The 24,738-nt window shown below is 42.6% G+C and overlaps 1 protein-coding gene across 3 annotated transcripts in view; it reads left to right on the forward strand.

Annotated features, from left to right (window-relative positions):
• OSBPL1A (oxysterol binding protein like 1A) overlaps positions 1 to 24,738 on the forward strand; it is a 98,671-nt gene that overhangs the window by 32,817 nt on the left and 41,116 nt on the right. For 2 of the 3 annotated variants that reach the window (XM_066623449.1, XM_066623450.1), the window contains 3 exons: positions 712 to 837; positions 5,654 to 5,735; positions 7,611 to 7,717. In XM_066623449.1, the coding sequence (XP_066479546.1) occupies positions 712 to 837; positions 5,654 to 5,735; positions 7,611 to 7,717 (315 nt within the window). Of the gene's footprint in view, positions 1 to 711; positions 838 to 5,653; positions 5,736 to 7,610; positions 7,718 to 13,688; positions 13,860 to 24,738 lie in introns of those variants that run through there. The other variant, XM_066623452.1, reaches the window with a different exon arrangement.

Genomic DNA, 24,738 nt, shown 5'->3' on the forward strand with positions numbered 1-24,738 from the left:
AGTTTATGACTCTCAAAAGGGCCATTTGCACCATATTTGAAGTATAGTTTATTCTCTTGGTCCAGAATGAAACCTGATGTTCTGTACCCCATGCCCTTTGTCGAGCTCCCTCTAGGGGAGGTGGTGGTGAAGACAGGGTCTCCAACCTGCACTTATAAATGAATTGGTTCCAGCAGTGTTATTTTGTGCACCTGTACCTTGACCACTCTCTATGCCTGAGAAACACTTCCTCCTAGGGTTTTAAACATCACTTTTAAGTTCCAACAAGTCATTTAGATAAGAATGAGGAGAGTAATATTTAAGGCATCCCATTTTCACATTACTACATACAGGCTCAAAGCATACTCTCTGAAACATAGCTAGGAACAGGGGCAAAGTTGATAATTTACATTCTTGAAGTTACTGGCATACAATTTATGGCTCACAAGATTTTAATTCAGAAATATCTGATTATGTGCTTGCTGGATGCTTTGTCTGCCTTACAAAAGACAAGAAAGAACTTTCCACCCTTTAAAAGCAAAGCCATTCCTGAACAACTCTTCTCTCATCATGTCTGTGCCTCCATTGCCATCTGACTGTTTACGCTCTCTCCTAGTTGCCTATTGGCATCTGAAGGCCCCTGGATGTTTATGATCTGTGCAAGGCTTAGCATATACTCGTAATATGTTTAAAACATGGCAAAGACTGTTCTCTCTCTCTCCTTGTTTTCAGTACTGGGTGCAGGCTATAGAAGACCATTCAGCATATAGCACACACTACTGTACACAGGAACAATTGAGTGACGATGAAGAAGAGGATAATACAGTATCGGTTGCTGAGCTGCAAGACTCAGTAAAGGTAAGTAGGCAGTTTCTGGAGCTCATGGTGTACTAGCATAGTACACTTCATGTGATTCTGTCTTAAAAACCCTTAAAATAACTCCAGATTCTCGATTTGCTCTCTAAGAGGCAGCAAACACACATACAAACAGCCTGTGTTTGTGCACTGAATATAGTAAAAACTACTTGGAATCGTAAGCTCTCTCCAATCCCATTGTCATATGGGGCAAAGTTAAATGACTGCAGTTTTGCGCCTAGGGTAGAAAGTGTGTGCATCCATACGGAGTCCAGAGTTTGCCTCTACTCCAGTAGTGCTCCCAGATGTGTCTACTTTTTTCCTAGAAGAGAGAATTGGAGGCATTCACTTCAATAAGATAAAATCCTAGTATGAATAGAAAAATCCTCCTTCAAACAGTGAAAAAAGCAAACCAGTACCCATTGATAGAACTCTTGCTGAGGTCAATATAAGATGCATTGCACTTGCATATCACGATTCCCTGCAATAGTTGGTCCTTTCTTTCACTGCCACGTGCCCATTTTATGGATAAGAATTTCCTTAGTTAAAAGCTATGCTAAGATAATCATCTAACATAAATATGTATGTTTTGATAGAACTTCCTTAAAACTGGTATTTTTGTGCAGCCCGATGGCATAAGAAGAATCTTTACAGCGCTTTTAAAAACTCGCTGTGCCAAACTAGAGTTGGAGTTTGACACAGCAAGTTGGATGAGCAAGTTACTGTGTAGACTAGTGTTTCTCAAACTGTGGGTCAGGACCCACTAGGTGGGTCACAAGCCAATTTGAGGTGGGTCCCCATTCATTTCAATATTTTATTTTAATATATTAGACTTGATATTACCATGGTATGAGACTGCATTTGGGGAAATGTTGCAGATCTGTACTTTGAACAGGCTACTATGTTACGCTTTTAACAATAATACTAAATGGGACTTAGTCCTGGGTAAGTGATGGTAGGATTGCAACCTAGGATTGTTAAAAATTTTCCTGCTTAATGATGTCACTTCCAGTCATGATATCATTTTCAGTGGGTCCTGAAAGTTTCTCATTCTAAAAAGTGGGTCCTGGTGATAAAAGTTTGAGAACCACTGGTATAGACTATTATGATGCTTTAATTTTTTTGAGTTGTCATCATGTATTTTATAACTGAATAAATTTTTACCCCATCTCTCTTAAGGTGGTTGAACTTAAGTTTCACTTGGAATTTGAAAAAAAAAATTGCTCTAATGTTATAAATCTGTGTTTAACTTATCCTTACTGGGGACATGCAAGGGAAATTATAATTTGGTCCATATAGCCTTTGTGAACAGTTTAGTGTTTAAAACACTTCCCATGTGACCCTGTTATAAAATAGTCTTTACTATTTCTAACCAGGAGAGGGAGCTCAACCATTTTGAATGCCTTTAAAGACATTTCTTTTTACATTCTTGTTTGAGAATTTATGAAATCTTCTGTCAGTTGAAAACTTTTCTATCCCAAGGAAAAATTGGATATGCAAGATTTCATATGCAAAATGGAACCATGTTCTAGAAGCAAAGAACTTCTAAATGTAGAAATAATTATTTATCATGCGCAATACAATTTTTGTAATTGGTTTTTGTCATTTGGTTTACTACATAAGAGTAGAGCTGGAGAAACAGCTCTTACAGTAGGTTAGATGTTCATTTTATTAAGAATATATCCCTCTTTTCAACAACAAAAAATTCACAAAGCAGTTTGAAGAGATAATCAAACTACTATAGCAGGAAATTATCCCTGAAGTTTGATCGGCCTGCTTTTCCTAACTCTTATGTCAACTATGTTATTGAGTTTAGTTGGCTTCTTTAAATATTGACAAGGTTGTTATGTCTTGGATTGAAGGCCTTGGAATAGCAGCAAGAAATTTAAAAAAAAAAACTAATCTGTGACAGTTATGGTGAAGGAAGTCAAGACCCAAGAACAGGGCTTTCCCAAGGCCTCCTGATTCCTGAGGTAGCACACCAAATGCTGCCTCTCTTTCCACAATGCTTTGCTTCACCAGATGCTTCCCCTTACCTAGTTACACCAGCTGCCTTCTCCTCCAGCTTTCTAGATTTGAAAAGTAAGAGGGGAAGCGTGGCAGAGAAGTGGGCTAAAGTATCTCTTGAATGTGTTCGTCTGGAAAAGATGGAGTGTGAATTTATCATAGGTGAGCAAGTAACAAGTTAAGCTTTTACATGCTTGCTTTGTATTAAATTCTGAGCTAGAGTGTTCCCTAGGGGTTCAACTTTGAATGAGCAACTAAGAACAGTCACTGAGCAAAACCACCATGCAAGTTAACTTTTATAGAGGTTGAACAACATCTGAACATCATTAATGGTTATTGCCTGTTGCAATGAATGAAAGCTTACATGAGGGTTGGTCTATGTCAAGCCCCTTGTTAATATGAAAAGTAGCTGTTTTCATTAGCTGTGGAACTCTCCACAAGGTTACTTGTTCAACAAAAGGGAATGGGCACATATAATGTTTTGACAAGAGGGGGAGGGGGAATGAGTAAACTCAATCACAATCATATCCTTGTTCCTCCAATACATTTTGTTTACTGGCAGAACATAATTAGTAGCCAAAAGCATCTCCCTGATCTTATTCTTAGATATAACTGTCCATTTGTGAGTGTGCAATCTTTGCCCCTTAGATTGCTATCACTGTTCCTGCTGCCCTAGTTCAGTACTTTGGATTAATTCTATATCACTTTGTTTCCTGTCGTCTCTTTCTCTCTCCACCCTTTCTTTCAAGGCACGTACTTGAGTACATGCACTGGGCATAGTATGTGTGGGACTGTAGATGTGGCCCAGTCATGTGCTAGGACATGGTGTTCTGTTGCAGATGGTTTCTAGTGAAGCATTCCTGCATACTACTCGTTTTATAACTAGTAGTTAATAATTCTGCTCTGAGTGGATCTTGCTTCACCTTAAAAAATTTATGCTGTGAAATTTGAGAATCAGCAATGTCACCTTGAAACAATTGTACTTCTGCAAACTAGAAGACATACTTTTGGCAGCTGAGAGCTCTAGTTCAGAAATTTGTGTCCGTGTGATTTTCAATATGAAAACCTGTCCAGGGGTTTAAAACTACTATTTTAAAACTATTCTAAAATAAAACTACTATTTAAAGGAGCAATGAGTTACCACTGACAAGCTAGTTTCACTTGGCTGGAATCCTATATTTTGCTACCTAGGTGGAAGCCCCATTGAACACAGTGGGATTTAATTTGGAGTATACATGCATAGGATTGCACTGCCAGTTAACTAATTCTAACACTTCAGACAGAAGTGTACCAAGTCACAAGTACACATGACTTATGAGACTATCTTGTACAATCTTGAATGCAAAAGGAATATGTGGACTTTTGAGGATAAAGTAGAACCCTGTATATGTCACTATGCTGACCTGGTAAAAAGTGCTGCCACCTATATTCTCTTGGGGGGGGGGGGGGCAATGTAGCAACATCTCTTAAATCTTAAGGAGGTAAGTAATCAAGAGAACCATTTTGATATAGTGGCCCAAATTTTAGCTAGCAATACAGTATTTTTAATTGCACTACTTTTGAATGCTCTATATCAGGGGTGCTCACACTTTTTTGGCTCGAGAGCTACTTTGAAACCCAGCAAGGCCCGGAGATCTACCAGAGTTTTTTTTACAATGTTCGCACCATCATAACATATAACATTTATGTGTACAATGTATGTTGGTGTACCTTGAGCCCCACCGAGTATAACAGGACTTACTCCTGAGTAGACATGCCTAGGATTAGGCTGTGAGGCTGCAATCCTAGCCACACTTACCTGGGAGTAAGCCCCATTGAGTACAATGGGCCTTACTCCCGGCGTTTCCTCCCAGAGGCACCTGAAAAGGGGGGGGTCCGCACTCCGCGATCTACTCATTTTGCCTCGCGATCTACCGGTAGATCGCGATCCACCTATTGAGCACCCCTGCTCTATATAGTGGTATCTTATAGATGAATCTTATAGATCTTGAGTTTTCCACTAGTCCTGATGTAACTTTTGCACACAGTTTTTTGTAATATTCAAGAGACTGATCATATATAGGTAATAAGAATTGCTTTCTTTTTGAAATACTGGAACAAGTTAGATAAGACAGTGGAGTTTTTAAGTGATGATAGGGGAAGGAATTGGACTATGGTGCTGAGAGGCAGGTAGCCTTTTTTCCTTATGCTACTTCATAATGGAATTTTTATCCTCCCCCCCCTCCCCAACACTGTTTGTCCCATATGTTCTGTTATGGAGCAAATAACAGCTGGGGTTGGGGAATACACATTGGGAAAATGAAGCAAAGGAGTTACCTTCCCCTCCCCACACAAGCACAGGAGTCTGTCCAATCCACCTCTGACCCCTTCCTGTGACTGCTAAGGAAAAAAAAGTGGGTGGGAGATCAGATTGCAGATGTCATATGTCTCCTCTAGTTCGGCCCTCTGAAAGCTTTATAATGATATCAATATCCAGCTGAAGACAACTCTCGTATTTGCTTTTCAAGATGGTGTAGCAAAGTGACCAAGAAACTGAGCTCCAAATCAGGCCCAGTTCAGTGAGCCTCACCTTGGCCATGAACCCCCTTTTGGACCTTAGGTAGGCCACTCCACTTCAGCCTTCTCAGTTCCCCAGCTGTAAGTGGATAATGATTCTTACTTAGCTTGCAGTGTTGTTGTAAGGGCAACAGCAAAATGATTCAGGTGAAGGGCTCTGCATGTTTCAAAAATGTATACAGTATAAACAATATTCAGTTCCTATTCTGCATGAAGCTTTCTGCATTGCATGCTAAATAGTTGTGTTATTTTTCAGAGTGCACAGATGTACCAGCAGAGACTAGATCAAGAGATTTCCAGCTTCCTCTCCATGATTAAGTCTTATAGTACCACACAAGGTAACCTTTAATCAATAGGGAATTGTTTTACTGCTTTGAAAACACTTCTGGATCTAATTGTAAAAAAGTGATGGTATATCAGTTTCTCAGTAAATACAGAACCATTGCTATTCTGTCTACTCAGAAGGTTTCAGTTTGGCCTTCATAATAGCTGCAAGTCTAAACTATTTCTCTGCAGAATTCTTATTCTATTTTTCAAAGCTTACAAATTCTGTAACAGGTACACTTAGTTGCAGGAATTAATATGCATTTTTTTTAAAAGCTAAAACTCGTAATTGAGACATGGAAGAAACACGTGAAAGGGGCAGAAAGGACAGACTGGTTGAATATTTCATAAGATATGGAATTAAAGCAGCTACTAATCCTATCTTTTTCATATTTTATAAATATTGCAATCCTGTAACACCTTGCTGATCAAGTATGTAATGCACTGGTAGAAAGGTGGCATGAGAAGGGTTTTGTTGAGAGGAACAGTTGTCTAAATTTTGGCAACTTAACTCTTTGAGTGATAAGACTTAAACTTTCTGCACTGCTTTCGGAATAGAACTCCGTCCTACAAAATTCATATTTACTATTAAGAAATGAGAATCTAGCGGGTGTACAGTTTTTGTAGGCCTATGACTTTCAAGTATACTTGGCTCTTGTGGTTTTAAGATATTAAAAGAAACCACATCTTAAGTATAATCAGAAGTCCCATTGTGTTAAGTGAGGCTTACACCTAGGGAAGTATATAGGATTGCAGCTTGATGTTTTACTCCTTTTTCAAAAGGGGGAGTCTTAAAACTTCACAACATTTCGCAGATGATGTACAGATTATAACCAAGGAGGATAACACAAAAGTGCCTAAGCCCACCTGGTTTAGAGGTCCTAACTGAGAAATGTCTGGGACCATGCTAGTGACTTGAGGGATCATTATATTCACGCAGCTAAAAAGAATCCCAGTTAAAAGTTTGTATGGGAGACTTGTGTTCCAAGGAAATGGATATAGAAATGGATTCTGAGGTCCAGTGTTTACAATCAAATCCTTGAGGTATTAAAGCTGGTTTTTCTGTTGTACACTGATGTGGCTACAGACCTAGTTAGAGAATTTGAGTGTGTTGGAGCTGATTCAAAGAGATGTGTCCCCACGTTTCATTCATTTAGCATGAAATACATTCACTTACTGTAGGGTGGTAACTGTTACATAAAGACTTCCTTCTGTCTTGCCTGGTATTGTCTCTTTTCAATAAGATGGACTGTCATAAGCTTTGTCTCAATTCTCCTAATGCTGTGTTGTAATAGAATTGGTAGACTGTATCTAGCAGCTTCCTTGAGGCCATCCCAAGATCTCATAGCACCTTAGGCAGTATGACAAATGTCACCTCTCACCTGGCAGTAGGATAGCTATCACCTCTGTTGCTGCTTCCTGGATGACATTGCTCTTACCTTCAGCCCACTATTCCATTCTTCTGCTTGGCTACAATCCTCTCTTCCTTTTTGAATTATTTTTATTTGTGGGGAGGGGGGGAGTAAGATGAGGAGCAGCAGAGGCGAACAATAGGTGTCCCCTGCCAATATTGCCACCCAAGGCAACTGTCTGAGTTGGTCTCATGGACAAGATAGCTTCCTCCTAATCATGACCTATATATTTTCTAGTCTTCATTAGAGGAACCAGTGAACCATTCTCTGCTCCAACCTGAAATTGTTTTTTTCCCTTTTAAGCCATATCTTTCAAATTGTCTCCTGTGTGATCTCTTCGGCTAAGGAGGCAAGGGGATTAAACTTTTGTGAGACACCCTAATGAGGCCATTTTAACTTGCATGTGCTACAAATACAAGCAATAACAAGTTGGAAGAAAACAGCAACCAATCTCATATGTACTTCCCTTCCTTCAAGGCTTGCCTGCTTCATTACTCAAGAAAGCTGAAGTAGTGTCTGAAACATCAAAAGAAACTTGTGAAGCACTAAGCAGTTGCCTCAAACTCTTTGCAAAGCAGGAAGGGGTAGGTATTTCTGCATGGTCTGCTTATTGGGGGAGTCAGAATAATGGCAGATATTTACTGAACAAGTCTTACAAGAACACATTTTCTATGGGGGTTTTTTTCTCTTGGTTCTACCCCTGAGTTGTAGTTGCTGAAGGATAGTTCTTGTAATTTTGTGGGATGATGTGTACCTGTAGGGCTTCAAATATTTAAATAGAATGCAGTTTTGCTCAAGTACACAGCCCTGGGAAAGATGCCCAAGGTGTTTGGAGAAATGGAATGCAGTTTTTAACAGCAGGACATCGTTAATGGAACTGGAGGATCCTGTTTAACATCTGGACAAAGCAAAAAAGTCTAGGAATGGAGGCTGTGCATTGGAATGCCAGTTTTCTCAAGTACCTGTGCCTTATTGGGAGAAGTATTTTCATCTCCCTTTAGTTAGAACAACAGGAGTTGATTACTGTACTAATTAGGGCTGCAGTCGTATACCTGCTTATCTGGCAGTAGGCTGTTAAACTCACTGGGACTTACTTCTAAATTCACAAGCATATGATTGATCTGCGGGTTATATAAATCTACACTTTAAACTAGCTGTAAAGGGGTAAATAAAGCAACAATGTTACTGCTATTACATTACAAGATAAACTTGTAATATCGACTGCTGTGTTATACCACAAATGTACAAAAGCTGAGAAAGTTAGTTGTTGGAAATAACTTTATTCCAAGGTAGTAATGAGTGGATTAATCTTTGTTCAGCTTTGTATTTTTCTTAGCAATTTGTACTTGCAACTGAGGGCACTTGTGCTGACCGTGACTCTCAGCACCAGTTACGTGACGATGCGGCCCACACAGTGAACCCATTGTAGCCTCTGAGAAATCAGACTTGAGAATAGAAAATAAGAGTTTATATCTCGGCCTATTACCTTTGGGGCTGTGTGTGTGGGGAATTGTTGCATGTCTAAATTTCAAGAACTCTACTAGTCTTTATAAACTATTACCAAAAATGCAACTTGTTAGTCTTGTTGAGTAAGCACACAGTACAAGTGAACTATAACTATTGCTGAATGATTACTTAAAAGGAAAGTTGGTATTAAAATATAGGTGGATTTGTTCCAAAAGAGTGAGAGTCAACAGCAAAACAGAACCAAGGGTACTGCTTTAGAAATGGCCTCACTGTCACTGAATGCCACAAATGGGCAGTCTTCAAAAAGGGTGTTTTGATATTGCAGAACAATTAGAAGGCTTTTGAATTATTGTTGCAAATGTAATTCTTTAACAAAAGGCTGTAGTGGGTTGAAATAGAGAAGTGTGCATTTCCTTAGTAAGCTACTGAAAGCCTATATTCAGCTTTAATTTGTGGTTATGTTATGCCCAGACGGCACTGAATTGTTTAAAAAGTGCATAAGCAAGTGCAGTGAAAGCCAATTAAATTTTATAGACATAGATACAAATAAAACTGAAATAGTATTCATTTTTCACAATTGGTGTTTAGGCTTAGGCTTTTGCTGATAAGATAAAAGTTGGTTGGTTTGAAGAATTATGCTTAAATTTTCCTAGTTCTCCAAAATGTCCTGATTCATCTGGAATAGCAATTTCTTTCCAGAGCCTTGTTCTGGAAAGAGCCCCCACTGACCAAGTGTCCCAATTTTTAAAGAAGCAACTATGTGTTGGATTGTGGGGAAAGGGGATTGAACTAATACATGCCTGTGTTAGCTAAAACAGAAGCCCAAGGAATATGGGGTCCAAGTCCACAGGAATGTTGTATACAGTATCCTTTTGCCTTATAGTTATGCCAAAAACGTCGCATCACCACTAGTTCTCACAGGTCTTCTTTGTCTGATCTTTTCTTTCGGAAGTCTTGATGGTCAAATACTTTTACCATTTGCTAGTTGTCTTTTTCCAATCTGCTGAGGTTGGGGGGAAAGCCAGCCAAAGCTGCAATTTAAGTATTAATGTAATCAGAGGCAGCTTGCTCCTGAATTCTTCTCTGAATGGAGAAGTAGAAGACCGCAGTGGTTCAGTAGTGAGAGAAGGTACCTTTCTTTCCCCATTCCCAGTCTCAGCCCTGGTATTTTAATATCTCTTTTAAGATTTCTGGGCTAAGCCCTGGTTTGAGTCCAAACTAAATGAGTGAAAAAGAAAGGTGGGGTGAGGGGATTCTTACGAGAAAACCACTCAGGGAGAAAACCACCAGTCCTGGATGTTATGTGAAGGGGAACAGAATGCATGTGTTCTCTAGTTTGCTGGGAACAGAGTGAGTGAGCTCTTTCATTTTTGAAGGCTTTAATTTGTGTGGAACATATGCCATTACACTGTAAACTCGATTGCTTAAGCATGTGAGGATGGAGGACTACAGTTGCTGAGCAGTGAGGGAAATACTGCTTGTGTTCAGAGGCCCTACCCTGCTGAAGAATTCTCTCTGTGGATTCATTGGCTGACCTTGGGTTACTCTGTTATTTTGGTGCTTGTCCTCTAAATCTGTGCTTTTCAACCAGTGGTACTAGTACGGTACTACTATGCCACGCCTAACCTCTCTGAAAGTGAAGGTGGCTGGGGCAATGATGCATTGATGGGCAAGATGTGGCTCTTTAAGTACCTGGTCCATCCAAAGTGGCATGGTTTTGGGAAGAAGGGTGCAGAGCAAAGGAGAAGTCAGGAAGTAGCAGCAATTGAACATGTCTCTCCGTTGCTATAGCAAACAACTGTGGGGCAAGTTGCCGACTCCTGTGCACAGTGACAGTCTCTGGTGGCTGTGGTGGCACTTGCAAAAGTAGTATCCACAATAGCTGATACTTGGAAAAGTGGCACTAGTACAATAAAACACAAGAGAAGTAAATGGTAGAAAACAACTTATTGTGCATATACAGTTGCCCCTTGTCTTATGTGAAGGATACATTCCAAGATTGGAGCGTAAAGCCAAAAAACATGTATACTTGAAATTACCTTGAAAATCTCTTGCATCTGAAAAATACGTGCTGTCTCTCCTTAAAAATTATGAGAGGCAGGCTGGAACTGAGACTGACAGAGGGAACAGCAACTTCATTCTCTGATCTTGCACTCAGTTTCAGGCATGTATTTAGTAAGTGAAATGCAGAAGTACCTGCATTATTTAAACTGCCTTTCTCTGGTTTTTGTTTGCTGAGCATGCGTAGTTGACATGCAAGTCAACTGCATTTAAGATGAGGGGTGACTGTATGCACACTAGCTTATAGTCAAATGGCTTGCTTCACTGTTTTTGTTATTTTGAGCTATTTGCTTGCATGAACTTTCAGTTTCTGCTTGTGACATGTTTGAGTTTGAATTGTGTCAGCCTTGGCACACTATCCATCAGACCACACATCTCGACTACTGTATTCTGCCCTTTACCTCATTCATGCACAGGAGCATCCCAGGGTGTGTGTGTGTGTTTTTGTGACACATGTATGAGTTTCTGAAATCTTTGGGTAAGTCCTTTGTTATTCTATTAACTATGTTATATGGTAAAGGTCAAATGGTAAAGGTCAAATTAAATGTATGCAGAGCCCTGATAAGGACTCTGCAATAACTGTTGGTTTCTGCCACCCTTTCTCATTAACATGTAAGCTGAGCACATATGGGTACTTTGTTCTTATTGCAAATGGCTTCATAGGTTATGGTTTAAAAAAAAAAAACACTTGTTGGAGCACTTTCATCTGTATGGTCCATTTCTGAATGCACAAACCACATGATTCTTCTTGTGTTGAAGAATCTATGCTTATAAAACTGTGCTTATTTAAATTAAGTCTATCAAGCATTTCTGAGTCCTTCCCCCCCAAACATAAAACAATCCTAAGAAGATGCCCATTTAAATCTTCTCTGTGTAAGTGTCTTTCCCCATGATCATGTTATAGGCATTCCAGAATTGGTGTCTTGCTAAGGTTCAGGCTTAGATCTAATTCAAGTGTTCTACCAGTGGCATGACTGCTTGAGGAACTAACTTCTGACTGCAAGATCCCGCAAAGCTGAGGCAGCATTTTGCATCCCATTTCCACACAGGTGTGCTCAAGGCCAAAAGAGAAGCATTTGTGCCAATACCACACATTTGTTGGGCTTGCTGCTATGGTTTGCATATGATTCAAGGGAGAGGATTCAAAAGTTCTCACAGCTGTGTGGAACACTTTGCACACAAGTTATACTCTTTTGGCAGCAGCCACTTTGCTGAGAGAATGGTGGAACTAAGGCTTTTGCTTGACAATACTCTGTTTTCTGAACAGCTTTTCTTTTTAAAGAAATATAGGGTCATTGTCTTTCTCACAGAGGATCTAATGCCTAGAATGCACACTTTGACAGACAGGAATTCAACCCATGGAGCATTTCCTAGCATGGAGATGCAGGAACAAGAAGCTTCACCACATAATTTATTTTTCACATTTGTACACTGCCCTTCCTCCACGGATCTCAAAGTGACATACATAGTTCCTTCCCTGCCTTTGTCCTTACAACAACCCTGTGAGGTAGTGTGAGGCTGTAATCCTATCTCCATTTGTGGTGAGTAAGCCCCATTGACTATAATGGGGCTTACTTCTGAGTAGACATGCCTAGGATTCGGCTCTAAATTGCCCTTTATTTTGTTTTGGGCACAAATGTTGAAGATGCCCTTTTAAAAATAAATGTGTGCTCATGAGTTCCTCTGCAGGGTCTCTAGACCAGTGATTTTCAACCCTTTTTGTCTCAGGGCACACTGACAAGGTACTAAAATTTTCAAGGCACACCATCAGTTTTTTTGACAATTGACAAGGCACATCATGCTGTTGGTGGGATGCTCACATCCCCCAATGGCCCTATTAATAAGTGACCCTCCCTCAAACTCCCGCAGCACACCTGCAGACTATTAGTGGCACAGCAGTTGAAAATGGCTGCTCTAGACACTAAATGTGGGGAGGGGGGAGTGCAATCCCAACTGTAGTAGGCATGTATGGACATGGACACTACTCCTTAGTTTTACTCCCTTTCTGCTACCCCCATAAGCATTCAACCAGAGATTTCCTGCTTTAGAAGTCAGGGGGAGAGAGATGGGAGTAACAGATCAGGTCGGATCAGTAACAGATAAGGAGAAAAGAATCTGCAGCTGATGATGATGTGGAGAGTGGTGGATCATTGGTGTTGTGGGTGTGCCACAACAGCATCCCTATTTTTTTTGCTGAAGTTTGAGTATTGTGGCTGTGCTAAATGGTGAGGGAAGAGGAGAGCAAAGTCCGGCAAGAACTTACAGAAGGAGCCTTTAAAAAGCTCACTCTGTGTGGAAGACAACATGCCTGGTTGTTTTTTGTGCCAGACAAGTCTGCAGAAAGCAGGATGCTGATTTCTGCCCAGCCCACAGATCTACACATTTGATCCTTGTTGTGTATATGCAATGTTGGGCAGAACTAGGTTGATGCAGCTGCCCTACCCCTCGGTAAAGGGTCAGACGTGTGCACCTGTGTATGCATGTGGGCTGGCCACATTTGATCGTCGTTGCGTTTATGCAACGTTGGGCAGAAATGGCTTACTGTAGCTCTCCTACTCTTTGCGAAGCTCTCTTTAGGACCCGGGCGTAAGTTTGCCCGGGCGGCAGCAGCTTGGGGTATCCTGTTACGCGGTGCATCCGGCCGCTCCTGGCCCTGGGAGGAGCGGGAGGGCTTGAAGGAGAACAAACTTTCCCCAGCCCTGTCCTTTGCAGTGGGTCCTCGCCAGCCCCAGCCTCGGAGGGGGCGGAGTGTGGCGCGAGCAGCGCAGGGAAGGGAAGGGCTGCGGGCTCTGGCGTTGTGCTTGCAGCCTGCGCCTGCTGAGCCCGGGCAATGAGAAGGTGCGCGGGCCGGGACGCGGCGGCTGGTCTCCTGCCCGAGAGCGGCGAGGCTGCGGCTGGCCTGAGGGACCGGCTTTGGCTCTCGCGATAAGCCCTGCAGAGGTGTTGGTGCAGCAGCGATAGCGAGCCCAGGCGGCGGCGGAGGCTGCTGCTGCTGCCACCGCGACTGGGAGCGGGCAGGGAAGGTGACTGGAGCGGCCGTGGAGACCTTGCAGCAATGTCCTGACACGGTCGGAGGGGGGAGCGAGCGAGCGAGCGCGCGCGCTCTCTGGCCAGGCGGCCAGCCCTGCACCGGCTTGGTGCCTTGCCCTGCCTGGGCGAGTTCCGCGCCTTGACCCTCAGCGCAGTCACGAGAGGAAGGTAGGTCTGCCTGGGTTTGCTTGCAGCGCGGGGTCTGCCTCATTTTGGCATTGGTGCAGAAGCCACAGGGACTGCGTTGGGTGGGGAGGCGTAGTCTCCCCACCGGGGTCCTTGGAAAAGTGCTGGCTGGGGAGGCTCTGCCTCCCCACCAGAGTCCTTCAAAAAGCACTGCCACCCTGTGAGGCACCCAAGCACCCACAACCCTCACGCTCTGCCTGCCTTCTCTGCCCGCCCTGCTCCACGCGTGGGTTGTGGGTGCTTGGGTGCCTCACAGGGTGGCGGCACTTTTTGAAGGACTCCGGTGGGGAGGCTGTGCCTCACTGCCTCTCCACCCACCGCACTTCCATGAGGAACCCCATTGGAGAGGGTGACAGAGGGTAGAACTGGCACCAGTGAAAGGGCATATCTTTTGATGGTTCCCTAGCATTTATGCAAGCCGTTGCCTAACCTAGTAACACCCTCCAAAAAGCATGTTTTGTAGCGACACTGTACACATACTCGAATTTTGGTTGTGGTTCCTGATATTGCCTGAAAGTGAGTAGCTTTCTTCTGGCCTCCTTTTTTTTTTTTTGACATTGGAATAAATTCCTCCCCTTTGCATTGATGTGCTTCTGAAACAACACTTTGGACAAGAACACGTGACACATACCAGGAGCTGAATGTGTGGTTTGATTGTGTGTGGGTATTTGGTAACTGGGACTCTTTTAAATCTGTTTCTGTTTTGACAACTTGAGCTTCAGTAGAGACAACTGGCAAAGGTATAGCTTGCAGTACTGCTTCACTGACACAACACTGCTTTACTGTATAGCGAAAGTCAGGAGTTGTACATCTGTCTTCCTAGATAACTGAGAAATGTTCTGGAGCAAAGTTTAGTACCGATGTTGGTTTTCAGTGATAGCGCTGTAGCGGTGCATAGATACTGGTAAACAAGCTGGTGGATGTGATGGCGCTATAGAATGGAACTTGATATATCCATGTTGGTATCCTTCAGTCTCGGAAGACTATAGTATCACGCTCTGAACGGTGGTTCTGGAACAGAGTGTCCTCTCCAGTGCACGAAGCCTGGGTAAAGTAGGTATGGAGGATAGACTGTTTCCCATGCAGCAAATCCCCCTTTCTCCACGTCACTGAAATGGTCCAATGGAAAGGCAGAGGCCAATACGGTTGGTTCCAGCGGCGTCACAGGAGTTGCCAGAACGTGACTGTGTTCAGCCATGGACTGCCTCAGGGACTCTGGCTCCGGATTTTGCCTCGAGGTTGACTCCTGAAGCCTTTTCCATAACTGTATGTAGCCACAAGGCAGTGGAAGTTTGGAATCAGAGTTTTCCTCTGGGGACTGGGAATAAGAATATTATTAATTATTATTATTAACTGTATTTATATACCGCTTTTCAACTAAAAGTTCACAAAGCGGTTTACAGAGAAAAATCAAATAAATAATGGCTCCCTGTCCCAAAAGGGCTCACAATCTAAAAAAATAGAATAGGCCCTCAGTTTGGCTGTACTTGTCCTAAGAGGCGACTAAACAGCCACTGGGTAAATGGGTCTCTTAGCCTGGGAAGGCAGCTCATCAGAGAGAAGGAAAAACTTGATATAGATGCTTTAAAAATGCAGTATGTGCCAATCTTAAAACAGATAATTTTGTATTTCAGAGGTATGAAATAGAGACTCTGAGACACTGAGAGGTTGAAAGCTGATCATTTCACTCAGATCACGTAGCAGAAGTCAAGTAGTAATCTAGCAAATGCGATATCTTTTTGAAAAGTAAGTCCCATTGACTTCAGTGACACAAGTGAATGTGCATACTTTGGGCATCTGAATTAACATAACTTCTGTCCTTTTACTTTTTGTGGAACTGGCTTCACTCAGCTGAGTATTTTAATAGACCAGTTTTTGGGAGGGTTGCAGCAATGGTGGCCTTTACTCTTTTTCTTTTTGTTGTAGTGCTTCTTTTATCTACAGTTTCTATAGTAGTTTTTCTCATAATCATTTTCAAATGAAAATTTGTATATTTACTTTTCAATTGTACCACTTGCTGAAGCTATTTTGAGAGGATAGGTCAATGGCCGTTCACCAACATAAATTGAACCCCCAGGTTCAGACCAATATGCCCCAGCAAACCAGTTACTGGGAAACAAAGAAGCGCTGTTGCCTTCAGGCCCTGTTTATGAGGTCACTAGAAGTATCTGGCTGACCACTGTGGGAAAACACTGGAATAGGTGGAACTTAAGCCTGCTCCAGCAGGGTTTTTTATGTACTTATTAGTACAGGGGAGTCAAACATAAGGCTTGTGGGCCAAATGCGGCCCCTGGAAGCAATTTATCCGGCCCCAGTTATAATTAGGCTCTCATATTTTGAAAATATGAACAAGATTTACACATCTTTTCTTCTGTCATTTGCAGCTAATGAGTTTCTATGTGAGAACAAAGTGCTTATTTCTATGATGTCACTTCCTACTTAATGATGTCACCATGAATGCTAACTTCAGCCCTCCATGACACGGGTTTGACACCCCTTTATTAGATTATCTCAGGGCCTTGTTAGCCATGATGAATTTCCTACATGGATATCCTTTCAGAGTAGGAAACTGTGTCCCCTCACGTGCAAAGTAGCATCTGATGAGTGCAGTACAGAGAGTGAAAGAGGCATGTGCATTTGTTGCCCATTGTGGTTGTGCAACACACATTGCCTATATGGAAATGACCTGTGAAGGAAAAATATGTGAAAAGACTTTAATTTTGCATTCATTTCTGGAAAGTACATGTTGATATGATTTTTTAAAATAGTCAAGTCTGGTTACGTGTACAAGAATTCACCTGTGGTGTTAATACCGTATCTGATGACCAAAGAATCAATGAATTTCGTATTCTCTCTTTGAGCATGGGATGCCACCTTTCTTACTTTCTTCAAATTTTTTCTCCAAAACCTATATTTTAAGCCATTGGCTTAATTCTCATGCTCAACAATAACTCTTCCCTTATATGTAACTGATGCACACATCATCCTTTGCTACTTCCTCCTTCCATCTATTTTATATTATGTTTTGTGGGGGTAGGCACCTATTATGGAGAGTTCTGTCTGAGTACAGTATATACATATTTTTTTAATGAATCTAAACCAAATGACTCCAAAATCATTTTGATCAAAAGGTGAGAAATATGTAGTGAGCCACCTTGAGCACTTTGCAGGACGAGAAGGGTGGGATACAAATATCCTTTACGTCTTTTCTCCCTCCCCTTTATTCCACTGTTGTCACCCTCCTTCCCTCATTTTCCTTTGATCTAACCTGGTGATTCCCAAACTTTTTTTGACTGGCAGCTCCCTTGACCTACTGGGCCATTGGCTGCTGCTCTCCATAAGGGCTACAATCCCATACATTGTATAGGGTGGTGTGACAGAAAAGTGAATATTGAGAACCAGGTAACATCTGAACAGGGAAAGTTTCTTCTTGTAGCCATGGTGCTAGGCCTGAGTTCAAGGCCCCAGCTGTAACCAACTTCTAATTAGTGCATACTAGCTCTGAGAAAACTGGAGCAGGCTGCTTCACAGGGCTTTTCAATACCATACCAACTACCAAGTGGGCTTCAAGGCCAACTTGATTAACAACAAGGTACAGCTGTGAACTTCTCAGGTTGGGAGGGGAGATTCCACCATGAGTAAGAAGGCTTGTGGCACATCCACTCCTAGAATGTTTGGCTGGAACAGAGTTCTGATTGGTAGGTAGGTCGGGAGATCTATAAAGGTGAGGGGAAAGAGCTTTTCTTTGTTCTCACTTTGCCTCTGGCTGAGGGGGCCTGAGCTTTGACCATTCTGGCAAGAGGGACCCAACTTGACTGCAGCAAGATGGGTTAGACTGGGCTTTGGAAATCTGTGACTTTGGTGAGTGATAGTTAGAATTAGGAGTTATTTCTTTATTGTTTTATTAGTGCTGAGTGTTGTATTGTATTGGTATGCTCTATCCTTAATTCTAAAACCTTTGACTGATACAGTGCTGTCTGTATAACTGTATGATACAGTGAATGTCTGTATTCATTATATTCAATGAATCCTATCTATTACAACTGACTGGATTATTGGGACTGGTGAAGCAAAGGGGACTGGTTGTGGGAGTTAATCCAGTGTGACTGGGTGGAACCTGGAGACCCAGTACTAGGAGCCTGCTCAGAGATTCAAGCTGAGTCCAAGGGGGCTCAGACTGGAGCACGGTTCCAGGGAGGGTTCTCCAAATTTGACCTGGCTACCAAGATTGGAAGCTCTACGGTTAAAGAGCAATTGGTAAGTGGAATTGGGAAGACCTGAGGGGTGTCAGGTGGTTATATGGGTTTTTGGCCACTTGATTACCCTAAGGGCAATAAACAGATTACATGGCCCATAAGGGAGGGTCGTCTTGATTGTCACAGGTGGTGGGTTTTTCATAAGAATTCTTTGGCTCCTCTGGCTGGTTTCCATGGCTCCCTGGGGAGCCGCAACTCAAGTTTAGGAGCCACTGTTCTAATTAGTATGTTCTTGAGGACTCAGCATCAAGTCTTTCAGTACTGTATTCAGAGCTCATGTAGGGAAATCTCAAGCGCAGGTACAAACTTCTAGTTTCCCTCAGCTATACTATAGATCAGCAATTTTCAACCACTGTGCCATGGCACACTGGTGTGCTGCAGATGTGCTGCAGGACTTTGGGGAGGGACCTTTATTAATAAGGCAGTTGGGGGATTAGAGCTCCATAGCAGCAGCACGATGTGTCTTGTCAGTGAAAAAAACCTGATGGAGTGCCTTGACAATTTTAGTGCCTTGTCGGTGTGCCGTGAGATGAAAAAGGTTCAAAATCGCTGCTATAGACTTTCAGAGGGTTTCAGAGGCTGACAAAGCAATCTCTTGTGCCTTTCTGTTATCCCAGTTTACAATGGTCCTTTAGGAGTTATATCCCAGCTATAAATAGCATGTGCATTTTGTGCTGCAAGATGTCTCTTCATCACTTTTGACATGCTGCCTGGAAGATGTGAGATGTTGTTATTAACAGTATTATTATTATAAGTATTTATATGAAGATGTGGACTTTATTTTTTGGCTAAACTAACAAATGTTTCAAAAATATGCCAGTATAATCCTGGTTTGTAGGTAGTATTCATGACACAGAGTACAATCCTGTGCTTGGCGGCATGGCTTCGTGCCACTGAGCACTGTTGCAAATAGGCCGTAAGGCACGTTTGCGAGTCTCACCGCCAGGCTCCCGCCCGTGCTAGCCCAGCACCGGCCAGTGGTGGGCTAGCGCGGGGCGGTCATGCAGCCTCTGCGGCTCAGTGGTCTCCTGGACCACCGATCTGCAGCACAGTAAGCGGAGGTGGGGATGAGGCGTTCCGGGGAGGGAGGAGGCTGGCGGGGCACGGAGAGAGGGCGGGGGGAGGTGTGACGCGGGGAGGGGGTGGACTGGCGTGACGTGGGGAGGGAGGCGGGTCCATGGAGCTCTGCTTGCATCCAGTAGGATCCAAGGCACTCATGGAGGGCCCCGTGCCCTACACAGGCACCTTTACCTTACCGGGGCTGCCGGCTACCCAGGGCTACCATTGCAGGCTGCTTACCTTACCCGGGGCAGGGAATGAAAATCCCTTCTCCCAAGGCGCCTCCCGCAGTAGCACAGGGTGCACAGGATCTGGCGGCAGCCGTTCTCGGTGCCACCGAGCCTGGGTGCCCCTGGCAGCTCAGGATTGGGCTGCCCGTTGCCTAATTCAGATGTCCTGCCAACTAGTTTAATAAAGTCTCTTTAAACTGAATGTGCATAAGGGGAGAAGAGAGTGCTTAAGCTTGTCACTCAATTCCAGCTCAACAAACAGTGTCTGGTTGGACTGGAAATGTAACATCTGAACTGGGCTGTTGACCTGAGAATATATTGTTGTAAACAGAAGTACAAATAAGAATGAAAAACACTACCTTAACATTTATTTTGCTTTGAGGTTTCAGAACCATTTCCAATAGCATTCTCTTACCTCTTTTATTAACTACAGCCATCTCTAGAAATGTGAATGTAAGCTGCTCTATTTTTATTCATTTTTTTCTATCACAGTGGTTCTCACACATTTAGAACCGGGACCCACTTTTTAGAATGAGATTCTGTCAGAACCCACTGGAAGTGATGTAATGACTGGAAGTGACATCTTCAAGCAGGAAAATTTTTAACAATCCTAGGCTGCAATCCTACCCACACGTACCCAGGAGTAAGTCCCATTGACTATCATTGTTGAAAGAATATACATAGTAGCCTATAAAAAGCACAGATCTGTCACATTTTCCCAAATGCAGTCACATACCATGGTAGCATCAAGTCTAATATATTTAAAATAAAAAATTGAAATGAACGGGGACTCACCTGAAGTTGGCTCGTGACCCACTTAGTGGGGTCCCAACCCACAGTCTGAGAAACGCTGTTCTATCATGTTCGTCCTTCATGGATCTCAAGGCAGCATACAAGATTCTTTCTCCCACTCCTTCCCCATTTTATCCTCACAGCAACCCTTTGAGGTAGGTTAGGCTGAAAGATGGTAGTAGGCTAGGCTCAGAGTCTCTGAGCAAGCTTCATGGTTCATTGAACTTGGGTTTCTCCAGTCCTAGTCCAACACTATCACTACACTGCATGATTTCTCAATTCACTGCTTATGAAAACAGTTGTAATGTATTTTGGTGCTGATTGAATCTTCTGAGCTGGCGCATGAATGTGACATCATAAAAGTTCAGCCAGGACTAGAATGTGCTTTAGAGTGCAAGGTTCCACAGAGAACTTTACAAATAGAAAAAGGATAGTTTGTTACTGGAGGTGGTGGTAGTAATTGGACTCTTTTTAGCTGTAGATATGCTCAGGTCCAGTATGTAAAATGCACTTGTATTGCTACTGTAGCATGCGGCAAAAAATGTTGAGTACCAGGTCTTCATCTCTCTCATTCTAAAGATTCTGGAAGGTATGCAATACATCACCTTACAACACAATCCTATGCTTGTCTGCTCAGAAGTAAGTTCAGTTGGGTTTAATGGGGCTTACTCCAGGAAAGTGGGTATAGGATTGTCTTAGTAGATCTCAAAGTACTATGGCTGGATTGTAAAATGCTATAAAATTACTGAACATAGCTTCGGTTTAGTTTTAATGTGTTTCAAATCAAAGAATTTTGAGGAATCAAGTTTACAAGGAGAGGTACAGTCGGCCCTTGGCATCCGCAGGGATTCTATTCTCAGAACTCCTGCAGATGCCGAAACCTGCAGATAACAGAGTCTGCAAGTCAGGGCTCTCGCCTGAACTCCAGAAGTATCTTCTGGTTGCTTCCAGAGGTGTTCTGAGGCCCAGAGAGGCAGCATGGCTCTCAAGGCCTCTGAAAGTCTCCCAGACCTAACTATAAGGTGCATCCAGGAGGTCAGGTGGGGCCTTCCACCATGGGTTTGGAAGCCACGGCAAGTCAAATCCATGGGTTTGGAACCTGTGGATAAAAAGAGCCCATCTAACCTACATTCTCTATTTCTTGCAGCTTTTGAATTGAGACTGGAAAATTAGTACGTAACTGCAAAAGTAACTTGCTGGGCTATATTATAATAAGCAGATGTAATGGCTTGGGAGTTGGACTTGGGTCTGGAAGGTCACATTCAAATCCAGGTTCAGTCATGAAGATTTCAGGGTGACTTTGGGCCAGTCACTGTCTCTCATCCTAACCTACCTCACAGGGTTGTTATGAGGGCAAAAGGAAGGAAAGAACTATGTACACAACTCTGAACTCCTTGGAGGAAGGGTGGTACAAAAATGTGGAAAGTAAATGTTATACTAAGGGGCTATTTAGCTGTATACCAAACCAAAAATCAGTTGGGTGCCCTCACATAGTAGCTTAAAATCTTCGTTTGCAGCAAACCATAGTTTGCTCTTCATCTGACCAGGCGTACACTTCTCTTCAAACTAGCTTTGCAGATGTGAGTTTGTTCCTGGTTTGCAGACAAGCACAAGTCTTTATTTGTCTAGTGTGATCCTTTTCACTAACAAAGATTGCAAGTTATCTATCCCCATATGTCAGAGTGCGTGTGTGAGCCTGGGGCCAAAAACTGGTTTAGTGTTGCATTTGTTAAGTGTGTGAAAGAACTTCTCAAACTTGGAAGTAAGAACCAACTTTGCAAGGCATACTCATCTCAATAGTGGTGAGTAAAGTCATTTGGACTAACAGCACAAGCCTATGCATGTCTACTCAGAAGTAAATTCAATTGTGTTCAATAGGGCTTACTCCCAGGAAATAGTGTGCAGGATTGCAACCTTAGTCCACAATATGTTTAACTATTAATTTTAATTGTACTTGGATGCTACAATATAAAATGCAATATAAACTGCTACAATATAAATTGATGACATAAAGAGTCATTCAAATGAATTAACCATTAATAGTTAGTCTAGTGGTTCTCAAACTTCTAGCACCGGGACCCACTTTTTAGAATGAGAATCTGTCAGGACCCACTGTAAGTGATGTCATAACTGGAAGTAACGTCATCAAGCAAGATAATTTTTAACAATCCTAGGCTGCAATCCTACCCACACTTATCCAGAGTAAGTCCCCTTGACTATCACTGTTAAAAGCATAACATAGTAGCCTGTTAAAAGTACAGATGTGTAACATTTTCCCAATTGCAGTTACATACCATGGTAGCACCAAGTCTAATATATTAAAAATAAAATATATAAAATATTAAAATGAATGGGGACCCATCTAAAATTGGCTCACAACCCACCTAGTGCATCCCGACCCACAACTTGAGAAACACTAAGACTAACCTGTCAAGAGAATGTTCATGTGGAACATAATATTAGACTGTTCTTTCTTAGTTTGGGGCTTTATATTAAAGTTCTGTCTGACTTAATCCCTTATCCCAGCATTCAGTCATTTCAACAAAATGTTTCACATGTACTGTGTCCATACTGCAAACAAGAAACTTGTGGACTGTAGTCTGCACAAATAGCCAAAGCTCTCACTCCTTGATTCACCCTCACAAAATTAAATAGAAATGGAGGATTTCAAATGAATAGGATATAGAACTGCTTAACTTGACTGGATTGTAGGCATAGTATAGACTCTTGTTCTCCCTCACCACTTTGCCAGTGTTTACAATACATAGGGACACGGTGGTTGATTTTAAATAATTTTAAGACACCAAGGGGGAAGGGAGTTAAATAATTAAGGTTGCAATCCTAAAAGGGTGGTGTGCTGGCACAGGGTTGTCCCATGCTGCTCAGGGTGTCGCAAACATGCCATAAGATATGTTTGCGTCTACTCGAGAGCCAACTGGGCCAGTGCGAAGGCATGTGCAGGCTCGGCTGCGCCAGGTCACTTCCCTGCGCCAGTCAGCACAGGTACATTTGTGCCAGGCAGTGTGGGTGTGTGGGGAGGGTGGTGGGAGGGCAGTCCGGAGGCTTCTACACCATTTGCTTAAATACTGGAATGTAGAATTGCGATCTAATCCACTGGTGGAACATCCTTTTCAGCTGTCATGAACAGCCTTTATTCGTCCAGAAACACATGTAGCCATGTGCTTCCAGACCGCCACTGGAGAAGATGCATAGGCTCTGTGCACAGTGATGGGGCAAAGAAGGCCCACAAATGGAAATGAATTGGTGGGAAAGGTAGAACGGGGAGAGCAGGTGGCATATTGGAGGCAGAAGGGGATGGCGGCACTCAGCATGGTTAACTTGCATTGGATGGTATCCTCCCCAGGGACCACCAGCTTGCTCCCTTTATCTCCTCAGACTTGCTTCAGCTACAGAGCTGGCACAAGGTTCGATGCATTGGCAAAAATATTTTCACTTACCTCTCCCAAGCCTCCTGATTGCTACCCCCACCATCGCATGCAGCACTGCCTGTTTTGGCTCAGCTGCATGCTGTGGTAGGGAAAAACATAAGATTGAACTGTGTATGTCCTCTAATGGAAGGATATTTCAGTGTCACAAGGCGTTTGTTTAAAATGCAAGAACTTTACAGTTGTAGCTTTCTGCATAAGAATCTCTGTGCAATTGAACTTCAAGCCATACACTTGTTTGTGCGCATGTGCACACTACGGGCGCAATCCTAACCCTTTACGTTGGTGCTTTCCAGCACCGCCATAAGAGCAATGCAACTCCGAGGTAAGGGAACAAACATTCCCTTACTTTGAGGAGGCCTCCATGATTTTCCCCCAACTGCAGGATGCAGCACATGTCCCATTGGCACCGCTGTGCCACTGCTGGAAAGCACTGACGTAAGGGGTTAGGACTGCACCCTACATGAACTTGTTTCCAGGGCAGGAGACCTCCCCCCCCCCCAGTGATAGTCATGCTTCTTACTAATCTGAGCTATGGGGTTTATGGAGCATGTATACTGCCTCTGTCATTCATGGAACTGATGGATATTATTTTTATCATTGGTTGTCTTCATTGTGGGGAATTGGAAGCAAAGGGAAGAATACTTTCTTAATCCAGGAATTTCTTCCCACCTGCCCTTCTAATTTCTATGACCTTCTATTTTCTATAGGCTTTCATTTGTTGGAATTGTGATATGGCTGCTCTATTTTAAAAAGCCTATATTTTTTTAATGACTTTGTGTCCCTTTGAGGGCCATTGAGTCACTTGGTATGAAGCATTGCTGTAGTTTTTGGCCAAGTTTTTCAGACATGCGCGTCAACCACCTTATCATTCTATGACAGAGATGCCTCCTTTAATTGGGAGTCCCTGATATGAAGTGCTGAAATGTTTGATTAGCTTTTTCTTAAAAAAAAAAAGGAAAAAAAAGACATGTTTTATGTGGTTTTGAATGTATTCACTAATCATACTACAAAACTAGCTCTCAGCAGTGTCCCAAGAAATCCAAGCTGGGTGTTCACTTAAAAAAAAAAAAAAAAA

Source organism: Tiliqua scincoides, chromosome 4 (assembly GCF_035046505.1).
Source record: "Tiliqua scincoides isolate rTilSci1 chromosome 4, rTilSci1.hap2, whole genome shotgun sequence".
NCBI classification, from domain to species: Eukaryota; Metazoa; Chordata; class Lepidosauria; order Squamata; family Scincidae; genus Tiliqua; species Tiliqua scincoides.